The sequence below is a fragment of the Mobula hypostoma genome, chromosome 10 (assembly GCF_963921235.1).
Source record: "Mobula hypostoma chromosome 10, sMobHyp1.1, whole genome shotgun sequence".
Taxonomy (NCBI): domain Eukaryota; kingdom Metazoa; phylum Chordata; class Chondrichthyes; order Myliobatiformes; family Myliobatidae; genus Mobula; species Mobula hypostoma.
Window position 1 is genome coordinate 12,008,315 of NC_086106.1, and position 12,866 is coordinate 12,021,180.

At 48.5% G+C, this 12,866-nt stretch overlaps 1 protein-coding gene across 1 annotated transcript in view; it reads left to right on the top strand.

The window, feature by feature from the left end:
- Positions 1 to 208: 208 nt before the first annotated feature.
- ech1 (enoyl CoA hydratase 1, peroxisomal) overlaps positions 209 to 12,866 on the top strand; it is a 34,923-nt gene continuing 22,265 nt past the window's right edge. The window contains exons 1-3 of the mRNA XM_063060002.1: positions 209 to 270; positions 3,792 to 3,966; positions 8,394 to 8,482. Of these exons, the coding sequence (XP_062916072.1) occupies positions 252 to 270; positions 3,792 to 3,966; positions 8,394 to 8,482 (283 nt within the window). The 5' untranslated portion in view covers positions 209 to 251. The remainder of the gene's footprint in view (positions 271 to 3,791; positions 3,967 to 8,393; positions 8,483 to 12,866) is intronic.

The following is a 12,866-nucleotide window of genomic DNA, read 5'->3' on the forward strand; positions in this document are numbered from 1 at the left end:
AGATGTTTGTGATGTTTCTGTGATACAGTGACTGATGTTGGTGATGTTTTTGTGATACTGTGACTGATATTGGTGGGGTTTCAGTGATAAGGACGGATGTTTATGAGGTTTCAGTGATACAGTGAGACACGGTGATGGGAGGTGGGTCGGCGTAGCTGCAGTGACCAGCGGCCGCCACGAGGTGGCTCTGCGCCGCGATAACGTGTGTCACCGCTGGGCGGCGCTGCGGCCTCGGTGTCGAGGCCGAGTTGATGGCAGCGGGAGTCGTTCGTGAGTGTCCGGGGGAGAGTAATCGGGGCCGGGGGCTATACCTGTGTCCGGGGGTCGGTGACAGGGAGAATGGGAGGGGGAGAGACCGGGGACGGGGGAGGAGGCGGACTTTCCGGGACCTAATCCTGGCAGCGGAAGCACTTTGAAGGCCCGGGCGACCCGCGCTGCTACCGGGAGCAGAGGGCAGAGACGCCGGGATTAAACCCCGTCTGGGGGTCATTACCGACCCCCACTTGGGTAAAATGTTCAGTAGGGCAAATCCCCAGATATAAACTGTATCCCGGGGTATAACCTGCATCTGGGACAAATCCCGGGGTATAACCTGCATCTGGGGCAAATCCCGGGGTATAACCTGCATCTGGGACAAATCCCGGGGTATAACCTGCATCTGGGGCAAATCCCGGGGTATAACCTGCATCTGGGGCAAATCCCGGGGTATAACCTGCATCTGGGGCAAATCCCGGGCTATAACCTGCATCTGGGGTAAATCCCGGGCTATAACCTGCATCTGGGGCAAATCCCGGGGTATAACCTGCATCTGGGGCAAATCCCGGGCTATAACCTGCATCTGGGGTAAATCCCGGGCTATAACCTGCATCTGGGGCAAATCCCGGGGTATAACCTGCATCTGGGGCAAATCCCGGGGTATAACCTGCAACTGGGGCAAATCCACGGGTATAATCTGCATCTGGGGCAAATCCCGGGGTATAACCTGCATCTGGGGTAAATCCCGGGGTATAATCTGCATCTGGGGCAAATCCCGGGGTATAACCTGCATCTGGGGCAAATCCACGGGTATAATCTGCATCTGGGGCAAATCCCGGGGTATAACCTGCATCTGGGGTAAATCCCGGGGTATAATCTGCATCTGGGGCAAATCCCGGGGTATAACCTGCATCTGGGGCAAATCCACGGGTATAACCAGCATCTGGGGTAAATCCCAGGGTATGATCTGCATCTGGGGCAAATCCCTGGGTATAATCTTCATTTGGAGTAAATCCCCGGGTATGACCTGCATCTGGGGTAAATCCCGGGGTATAATCAGCATCTGGGGCAAATCCCAGGGTATAATCTGCATCTGGAGTAAATCCCTAGGTATAATCTGCATCTGGGGTAAATCCCCAGGTATGACCTGCATCTGGGGTAAATCCCCGGGTATGACCTGCATCTGGGGTAAATCTCGGGTATAATCTGCATATGGGGTAATCCCCGGGTATAATTATAATCTGAGGTAAATCTCCGGATATAATTTATATCTGGGGTAAATCCCAGGTTGCAATCTGCTGCAGTTGTAGTGTACTTGGGTACAAATGTTTCAGTTTGGGATAAGCATCTGGGTATTTTGTATTCAGTGGGGGAAATGACCGGGAATAAACCTTTACAGCTGGGACAGAGCCCTTGCTTTAAACTTCAGTCAGACTCAGTTCCCTAGTGTAAACAGGCGAAAACATCTGGGCAAGTATTGATGGTAAAGTCCTGGGTGCAAGTTAAATCAACTGGGATTTTCAAACTGGGACTTTATAAAAACCTGGTTAGGCTGCGTCTGGAAGACTACAAACAACATGACAGCACAGTGCAGGCCTGCGATGTTGCGCTGACCTTTTAAACTATTCCAATTAGATCTAACCCTTCCCTCCCACATCAACCACCATTTTTCTTTCACCTGTCTGCCTCTCAGAGAGTCTCCTGAAATGTTCCTCATGTATCTGCCTCCAGTACGACCCCTACTAGTGGGTTCCACACACCTACCAGTCTCTGTGTTTAAAAAAAACCTGCCTCTGACACCTAATACTTTGCTCCAGTCACCCTTAAATGATGTCCCCTTTGATTAGCCATTTTAACCTTGGGGATAATACGCTGGCTCTCCACTCTATCATTTTGTGCACCTCTATTAAATCACCTCTGTCCTTCCTTCGCTGCAAAGAGAAAAGCCCTCGCTCGCTCAACCTTTCCTCTAATCCAGAGGAGAGACGTGCTCTCTAATCCAGATGGCATTGTGGCAAATCTCCTCTGCACCCTCTCAAAGGCTTCCACATCCTTCCTGTAGTGAGGCGACCAGAACTGAGCACAGTACTCCAAGTGGGGTCTGACCAGGGTTTTATAGAGCTGCAACATCACCTCATGGTTCTTGAACTCAATCCCCCAACTAATGAAGTCCAGCTAAGTGAAGTCAAGTCAAGTTTCGGCACTCCTTCAGGCAGTCCCTCCTGGGTCACAGCTCATCCTGTAACTGATCGCGCAGTGGAAATACAAGTTCAAAGGAAATGTATTATCAAAGTACAGAAATGTCTCTTTATACAGCACTGTGTAAAAATCTTATACATATAAAAGACTTGAAGGCTTGCACAGTACTGTATTTGTCAACATGTTTGTAAGTCTGGCGGGAGCAAAGAATGTTGGGAATGGTGAGGGTGGAGGGGTGTGGGACAGGTGGCAGAGAAGGAGTGCCGGTAAGTTGGGGGGGGGGTGGTTGGCAGGGGTGCAGACACACTCTCTCCTGAGATAACAGGGAAGGTCAGTTGATTGCAAGCAATTGGTTTATTGATCATTACAGAATGTCTCTCTGGTGCTTCCCGCTCCCTCCCCTCTCCCTTTCCCTTTTCCCAACCATGATTCCCCTCTCCCTGCCCCCTTCCCACTCTCAGTCCACAGTAGAGACCCATATCAGAATCAGGCTGGGGGGGATCTCATTGAAACCTTTCGAACGTTGAAAGGCCTAGACAGAGTAGATGTGGAGAGGATGTTTCCCATGGTGGGGGAGTCTAGGACACGAGGGCACAGCCTCGGGATAGAGGGGTTCCCTTTCAGAACAGAGATGTGGAGAATTTCTTTAGCCAAAGGGTGGTAAATTTGTGGAGTTTGTTGCCACGTACAGCTGTGGAGGCCAGGTCGTTGGGTGTATTTAAGGCAGAGATTGATAGGTTCATGATTGGACATGGCATCAAAGGTTATGGGGAGAAGGCCGGGAACTGGGGTTGAGGAGGAGACGGAAAAAGGATCAGCCATGATTGAATGGCGGAGCAGACTTGATGGGCCAGATGGCCTAATTCTGCTCCTATGTTTTATGGTCATGAAATTTGTTTTTTTTTTGTGCGATACATAAAATTACTACAGTACTGTGCAAATGTCGTAGGCACCCTAGCTATATATATGTGCCTAAGACTTCTGCACAGTACTGTATAACCCTGAGATTCGTTTTCTTGCAGGCGTATTCAATACATCCAAGAGCCATAATAATCAGTGAAAGACCATACCCCACAGGACGGGCAAACAGCCAGTGTGCAAATACAAAAGAGAAAAAAAATCAATAAATAAACAATAAATATCGAGAACATGAGAAGTGTCACTGAAAGTGAGCCCATAGGTTGTGGAAACAGTTCAGTGAGGTTGGGGAGGTAACTGGTTGGATAACAATGGCCATCTCTGTCACATTGCCCACTGGGATAGCCCCCTTTCCCTAGCCTGCCCTGAGGTGACCTTGTCCCATTCTGCTTTCTCTCTCTCTCCTTTATAATCTGCAGGCAGACTGTCGGGGGTGCTGCAAGGGTGGACGCGGAGCATGTCGGCAGAGGCTCGGAATGCGGCGTCCTCGTACAAGTTCGAGAGCCTGCGCGTGACGGGGGTGAGGGACAGCGTGCTGCACGTGGAAATGAACAGGCCCGAGAAGAGGAACGCGATGAACAGAACCCTTTGGAGGTTGCCTTCCATCTATTACTCTGTGTTTGAGGAATCGGGTCTGGGTGCCTGTTGCCTAAAGTGACCTCAGTGTAATCCATAAGGAGCAGGTTTAAGCCATTCCGCCCGTCAGGTCTGCCCTGTCATTCAACCATCACTGATTTTTTTCCGACCTTCTCCCCGTAACCCTTGAACTCCCCTACCAATTAAAAAAAAAATCTATCGAACCTTGTCTTAAATACTCCCAGTGACTTCCTCCATTGTCCTCTGTGGCAACAGATTCCATAGATTCATCTCCGTCTGGCTGAAGAAAATTCCTCGTAATTTGGTCCTGCTTGAATTGAATTGACTTGAATTGACTTGACTTGAATTGAATTGAATTGAATTGACTTGAATTGAATTGACTTGAATTGACTTGATTTGACTTGACTCGAATTGACTTGATTATTTACATCCTTCATATACATGAGGACTGAAAATCTTTACGTTACTTCTCCGTCTAAATGTGTAAAGTGACTCAAGTGTAGCACTGACCCCCCCCTACTGTTTATAGAACCTTGGTGTGGTGGCGGTCACTCCTGCTTGCGTGACTTTGACGTAGACCAGGTTATTGTTTAAAGGGATGTCCGCAACAATGGCCGCTCGCTGCCCTCAGCAGCTTGCCGGAGTGTTGATTATGTGCCGTTTGATTGTGATCTCATTCTAACGCTAATCGCACACTTCTTAAAGGGACCTCGTGCGCTACCTGCGCGAAGGGCACTCCTTGAATCGCTGGTTGAAAGCAACTCCCTCAGCCAGCGCAGATTGCCTCTTCTCAGCGTACTTTTATCGATTGGCGTACAGCAAGGAACAGGCCCTTCTGGCCCTTCGAGCTGTGCTGCCCAGCAGTCCCCCAATTCAATGCTAGCCCAGTTCACCTACCAAGTGAAACAGGAGCACCCGGAGGAAACCCAGTTAGTCACGGGGAGACTGAACAAATCCTTAGAAGCAGCAGCAGGAATTGAACCTGGGTCAGCTGTACTATAAACCCCCCCCCCACCTCCCCCCCCCGCCAGCCTAATCATGGGACAATTTACAACGACCAATTAACCTGCTAATCGATAGGTACGTCTTTGGACTGTGGGAGGAAACTGAAACACCCAGAGAAAACCCACATGTTCCACAGAGAGTCCTTACAGAGGATGCGTTGGAATTGAACTCGGTCGTCCCGAGCTGTAGCAGCGTCGCGCTGACCGCGACAATGCCCGTGGCGTGTTTCTGGTTGTCGGCAGGTTAGAGGAACGTTCTGGTGTAACGGGGAACCTCCTGGTCGCTTTGGTGTTATCCCAGCTGTCCTAACCTGGGTCAGCTGTACCAGTCAGCCTCGTGACGCCCAGTGTGGGGTGGGAAAGATCAGATTGGTTCCCATCTGAGGCTCTTAACCTTTATTACCCCCCCCACTCCCATTTCTGGTGAGAATTCATTGACCTGAGGCATGGAGCATGTCTCTCTCTACATAGCTGCCACCTCATCTGCTGAATACAGTTGATTCGGGTTAATTGGGACATATTGGGAACCGTACATTTTGGCCCAATTAAGCGGCTGCCCCAATTAGTGGAAATTTCATGGAAATAGTTAAAAGGGTATAAATAATACAAATTGAGTATCAAATTATGTATTTTAATGAAATACAGAACAAATTAGAACCCTACCAAAATTACCGCAGTACTATAAAAATGTGTATTAGTTCCTAATAATTATCAATGGAGGAATTTATTCAAGGTACGCAATGAACAAAATCAGCGCAGACACCTAGTCCAAAGTTAGAAGTACATTTATTATCAAAGAATGTATAAATTATACAATCTTGAGATCCATCTGCTTCCAGGCAACCACAAAGCAAGAAACCCAAAAGAACCCTATTTTTTAAAAAAGACCCAACACCCAATGCGCAGAGAGAGGAAAAAAAAACAAATCATGCAGACGATAAAAGCAAGCAACAGCATTCAGAACCAAATCGAGTCCATAGACCTGGAACGCAGAGCAGCTGGAGTAGGCCCATAGATTATCTGTAAAGATGCTGCAGATAATGGACTGCCTTCATACAACTATTGCATCCTCCAAATCTTCATTTTCATTGAAACATTCAAGGTGATTGTTGTTACCTTCAAATTCTTTGTAGGTCCTAACTTGTTGAAGTAGAGAAATTGTTTCATTTTCACTCCAGGCCGTTTCTGGAATCTCAAAGCTTGAATGCTTGAAATCGCAGTGACCAAAACAGTTCTGAATTATCTTACTGCTTATTTCTCGCCAACTATCAGTGACAAACATCAATGCTTTTTGGACACAAACACACCCAACTAATAGTAATTAAAAACTCTTCGCTATAAGCACAGTGTAGTGTCTAATGGCCGCACAAGTACATGCAACTGATGCTACTGAGAAACTGTTCAGCAACATTCACCTGCCCGATTAAGTGGCAAAGTGTCCCAAATAAGCAAAGGGAATGCCGGCAATTTTCTCAATTAGTTCTTGTTCTTTTAACAGTTGTCCCAAATAAACAGCAGCCCCGATTAACTGATGGCCCAATTAACCAAAATAACTGTATGTCCATCATTTTCAATTTTTATTTCAGATTTTCGCCATCTGCAGAATTTTATTTTGACATAGTTTCCATAACTGTTGGAAGTTCACTTTCACTATTTTGCAATGTTAAAAGAATTATTGTGAAACTTGACGTGGTTTTGGGACAGAGACTCATTATTTACCACGCACCCATCTACATTACTCACCTGAGTGAGAAGATATTTTGGATAAAGGTTGCAATTCCTGTGTATGTCACTCGCCTCGCAAAGGTAGTTTAATCCTTTACACTTTATCCTGCTGCATAATTCGATGACCAATTAACTTACTGTGAGTTTGTAACTATTTTTGCTCATTGATAAAATCTGTTGCTCCTGGGGTTACTGAGATTCAATACCCTATGACCTCCCACAGAGGAAAATCGTAAGACATTCAATGATTCAATAATTCCATTTAATATTGGTAGGGCATTGAATGCTGTAGAACAGAGGGATCTAGGAATAATGGTGCATAGTTCCCTGAAGGTGGAATCTCATGTGGAATAGGGTGGTGAAGAAAGCTTTTGGTATGCTGGCCTTTATAAATCAGAGCATTGAGTATAGGAGTTGGGATGTATTGTTGAAATTGTACAAGGCATTGGTGAGGCCAAATTTGGAGCATTGTGTACAGTTCTGGTCACCGAATTATAGGAAAGATGTCAACAAAATAGAGAGAGTACAGAGAAGATTTACTAGAATGTTGCCTGGGTTTCATCACCTAAGTTACAGAGAAAGGTTGAACAAGTTGGGTCTTTATTCTTTGGAGCGTAGAAGGTTGAGGGGGTACTTGATAGAGGTGTTTAAAATTATGAGGGGGATTGATAGAGTTGACGTGGATAGGTTTTTCCATTGAGAGTAGGGGAGATTCAAACAAGAGGACATGAGTTGAGAGTTAAGGGGCAAAAGTTTAGGGGTAACATGAGGGGGAACTTCTTTACTCAGAGAGTGATAGCTGTGTGGAACGAGCTTCCAGAAGAAGTGGTTGAGGCAGGTTCGATGTCGTTTAAAGTTAAACTGGACAGCTATATGGACAGGAAAGGAATGGAGGGTTATGGGCTGAGTGCAGGTCGGTGGGACTAGGTGAGAGTAAGAGATTGGCACGGACTAGAAGGGCCGAGATGGCCTGTTTCCACGCTGTAATTGTTATATGGTTATTATATTAGAGAATATATACAATATGCCACCTGAAATTCTTACTTTTCACAGACACCCACGAAACAGAAGAAAAACCTCAAAGAATGAATGGCAGGAGAACGTTAGAAGCCCAAAGCCCCCTCCCTCTCCCTTCCCATGCACAAGCAGCAGCAAAGTGCCAACCCTCCTCCCTCAGCAAAAGAAACAGCCCCCCCACCGTCCAGCATGCAAGCAATAGTGAAGCCCCAAAGAGACTGTGACCTAGAGTCTACATCAAAAATCACTGTTCACCCAACAGTTTGACATGCCACCACAGGTGCTCGTTCTCCCCGTCCCCTCCCTCCTTCCCACTCTCCCTCTCACACACTCACTCTCCCTCGCTCTCTCTCTCTCTCTCTCTCACTCTCTCTCTCTCATTCTCTCACTCTCTCTTATACACACGAGGGAGAGAGAGGTACCACTCCTGCCAGGTCGTGAGTGGAGACCGGCGGTTCGCTCTTCGATGCAGCGTCGCTGTTTATTTCAAGTTTCTCCGACTTGAGAATTGGCGGCACTGTCGTCGTTTTAAATTAGAGTCGGTTAAAAAGGTGGGCACAACGTTGTGGGCTGCGGGATCTGTACCATGCTATAGTGTTCCATGGCTAAAATTACTCAAGGTCTTTCCCCTTAGTCACTGGAAGTCAAAGCACTAACAACGGTGTCTTGATCCAACAGAGAGATGGTGGAATGCTTCACCCAAGTATCCCAGGACAGTGACTGCAGAGTCGTCGTGATATCAGGAGCTGGTCCACTGTTCACTGCAGGTAACACTGTACAAGATCCCGTGCAGGCTGTGTGAAAGCTCATCTTTATTGATGCATATGTTAACCATGGTAATTAAAACATGCGGCTTCCCGCAGAATGCACAGATTGATGGGCTGAGTGGCCTTTGACCACTTTAATTGTGACTAAATGCATAATCCAGGCTCCATTTCTTACTGCCCGTTACACCGCTTGTATTTAGTGCAGCGATGAAGGTCCTCCATCTTGGTCAGTCCTTGGCCATCTTCTCTACTGTGCCCCAGACGTGGTTTATGGTCCTCATTTCTGCCCCTACGCTACGGCGCCAAGTTGTCTTTGGTCTGCCGCGTTTCCTCCGCCCTTCAGGGGTCCAATGAAGCGCTTGATGATGGTGTTAGCCTCTCTTCTCATCACGTGCTTGGTCTTGGTGGTGTTCAGGGCTTCCTTCATCATGTCAGTAGCTTCCTCTCGGTTTTCACGACTGTCAGTCATACAGATCCCGGGTGGAGACTCAGGAATACCGTCACACTCAGATGTAGAAGGATTCTTCATTGCTGTTTCCGTAACAATTCTGTTTGACCAGTCAGGGTTATTAGCCCTGAGCTGAACCCCCGAACCTGGAGGACTGGTGGACCACTCTTAGTCTAGCTCTACCCTTTGACCTGTTTGGCATGGGGGACCCTACCAAGAGCCAAAGCATAAAACCCTGACTCCAGCCAACGTAGCTCTCTGGGTCACTGAGGCACACAAGTCTCCAAACCCTCCGACCTCTTGGAGGTCAGGCTCCATTATCACCCTACTGCAAAATATGATTTCATTCCTTGATGTGGAATTTTTGTCTGCTGGGTGACAAAGTGTGTGTCACCCACTTTGAGTCATGGAGCACAGAAACAGGCCCTTCAGCCCATCTAGTCCGTGCCAACCTATCATGCTGCCTAGTCCCAATAACCCACACCTGGACCATAACCCTTCGTACCCCTCCCATTCATGCACTTATCCAAACTTCTCTTCAATGTTGCAGTCAGAACCCCACCCACCACCTCCGCTGGCGGCTGGCTCCACACTCGCACCTCCCTCTGAGTGAAGAAGATCCCCCTCAGGTTCCGTTTTTCTCTCGGCTTGTACGTTCTCCCCGTGGACCGCGTGGGTTTCCTCCGGGTGCTCCAGTTTCCTCCCGCAGTCCAAAGACGTACCGGTTGGTAGGGTAATTGGTTATTGCGAACTATCCTGGGATTAGGCTAGGATTAAATCGGAGGATTGCTGGGCAACATGGCTCGAAGGGCCGGAAGAGCTTGTTCCATGCTGTATCTCAAATAGTAAATAAATAAATGTTTGCAACACACATCAAAGTTGCTGGTGAGCACAGCAGGCCAGGCAGCAACTCTAGGAGGAGGTACAATCAAGTCCTGATGAAGGTTCTCGGCCTGAAACGTCGACTGTACCTCCTCCTAGAGATGCTGCCCGGCCTGCTGCGTTCACCAGCAACTTTGATGTGTGTTGCTTGAATTTCCAGCATCTGCAGAATTCCTCGTGTTTGCGTAAATAAATGTTTCACCTTTTACCCTTGACCTATGCTCTCTCGTTCTGGTCTCACAAAACCCTAGTGGAAAGGCCCTCACTATCCCCTTCATAATTTTGTGTATCTCTATAAAATCTCTCCCCATTCCCTTAGGCTCCAGGGGAAAAGTCCTAACCAATTCAACCTTTCCCTATAACTCGGGTACAGGTGAGGTTTGACTCGGAGGAAGCGTGAGGGCATCGAATTCTCGCTTGTGAGCCCAGAATCCAGAACTTGTTGCAAGTTTGTGGTTACGCTAAAGCTCTGTGTCGCAGCTCCCCACCCACCCCGGTTGGACCCCGAACCTCGGCTGCGGTCTGTATGCAGTTGGCAAGTTCTTCCTGTGACCGTATGCGTTTCCCCGGGTGCTCTGTTTTCCCCCACTTCCCGATGGCATGGTGCAGCAGGATCATGGTGGATTAGGTGGGCATTTGAAGGAGAGTAGGTTATAGAGAAACTCAAGAGCATCACGGGCGAAACACTGGAGGAACTCAGTAGGTCAGGTTGCATCCATATAACCATATAACAATTACAGCACAGAAACAGGCCATCTCGGACCTTCTAGTTCGTGCCGAACTTTTACCCTCACCTAGTCCCACCGACCTGCACTCAGCCCATTACCCTCCATTGGTGGCATCAATGGAGGAAAATGAAGAGTTAACATTTTGGGCCGAGACCCTCCATCAGGACTGGAAAGGAAGGGGGCAGACGGCAGGATAAGTAGGGGGAGAGGCACAACTGGAAGATGCGGCAAAGGCAGAGGAACTGGGGGAAGAGAACAGCATTTTTAGAACTGGCGGGATGGGAAGAGGAACGGAGGGTGGAGGTAACTGTGGGAGTCAGTGGGTTCACAAAAGGTGTCAGTGGGTAACCTCTCTGCAGAGATGGAGACAGGGAGATTGAGAAAGGGGAGAGTGGTGTCAGAGATGGATGGAGTAAGACTGAGGGCAGGGTGGAAGCTGGAGGCAATGATGTTGAAATAGACGAGCACCAATGCAGTCATCGAAATAGTGGAGGAGAGTAGGGGAGGATTACCGGTGTAGGGTTGGAACGTGGACTGTTCGATGTGCGTAGCTGATGCAAAGGCAGGCAGAGCTGGGGCCTATGCGAGTGCCCGTGGCTGTGCCTTTGGTTTGGAGAGAGTGGGAGGGGGAAACTGTTGCGGGTGAGGCCCAGTTCTGCTGTACAGTATAGAGGTGGGTGGTAATGGACGGGATCGAGTTGGGTCTAGTTGTCAGGAAAGAAGTGGGGAGCTTCAGGACCTTCCTGATGTGGGGATGGAAGCGTGCAGGGACTGGATGTCCGTGGTGGGAAGTGGTGGGAAGTGGTGGAGGGCTTGTGAAGTGTCGTGGATGTAGGTGGGAAGGGACTGAACCAAAGGGGACGACGTGGAGTTGAGAAACGCGGACATGAATTCAGTGAGGCAGGAGCCGGTAGAAACAATGGGCCTAACTGGGGCAGTCATGTTTGCGGATCCTAATGTGAGGTAGAAATGTTTACAAGGAAATGTGGGGAGAAAGTGATTGCTTTAAGATAGATTTTGATGGCTTGAACAGCCTCCTATTTTGAGTACGCAGTTTCTGTATAATAGTTGGGTGAATTAGTTGTTCGAAAATGTTTTTCTTTTATATATTGATTGCCCTTCTCTTTGGAGAGGTTTTTGGGACCTGTTAAAGGGAATCTCATGTTTATGAATTGCTAAAACTCCACTGGGGGACGAAGGTATGGGAGTGCAGGTGACGAATTCCTTACAGTGTTCGGAAGGCCGCTTTTAAAATCGAACATTTAAACCGCGTATTTCACAGTCCCAGGCTTTGTAGCAGCCAAGAGTCACAGTCTGCACAAGCCAGCTCCCAGTGCCACGTGATCGAGGTCACAAATGATCTACAGGATGGAGTCAAACACTGGCGGGGAGAGAGTGAGGGGAAGCCCCACTTCTCTGTCAGACAGTGGGTTCAGTCATGAGAGCAGGTGGATCTTTCAGGGGAGGGGTGAAAAGGAGTAGATGCAGGACCCGAGGTGCAGGTTTTTTTCCTGAAACTTTGGTAATTCCTCAACCCCTCGCCCCCGACCCCCAGAGTTCTGTTATCACATTGCCTTTTTGCTTTCTGTTAATGATCCACTTGAAAAATGTCAATGGTCAGTAGCTGGCACAGACTCTGGACCAAGAGGCCAGCCTATGTATTTATTTGTTCTATCTTTAGAGATCCAGCGTGGAGTTGGCCCTTTGAGCTGAACCCCAGACGGCCCCGATTCAGCCCTAACCGAGCCACAGGACCGTTTACGATGACCAGTTAACCTACCTTTGGACTGTGGGAGGAAACTGGAGCTCCCGGAGGGAACTCTCGCATTCCACGGGGAGGTTGTACGGAGGGGAGGCTGGGATCGAACTCAGAACTCTTGATAGCGGGCCGGCTGGTGGCGCAACGTCGGTGCCGGACCCGGGAGCGGAGGTTCCTGGGTCTGCTCCCGAGCACGCTTTCCATCCGCGCCGGGTTGAGTGTCGAGATCGCAACTCGCCCTCGTAAAATAAAAGGGGAAAATGCCGTGAAAATGTCTGTGTGGGGAGTGGCGCGCTGCACAGTCTCTCTCTCTCGCTCTGCGCCTGTAAAAGCCGTGAAAAAGACATCATCACAGACGCTCACACGCGCAGGCGCACGCCAAAAAAAAACTCTTAATAGCGTCGCATTAACTGCTACAGTACCGTACTGTTTCTGTGCTGAATGACTCCAGGAAGAAATTAACACAGGTAGAGTCACAGAAGATTACAGCACAGAACCAGTCCCTTCAGCCCATCCAGTCAGTGCTGACCCATTTAAACTACCAAGTCCCATCAGCCTGTACCCCTC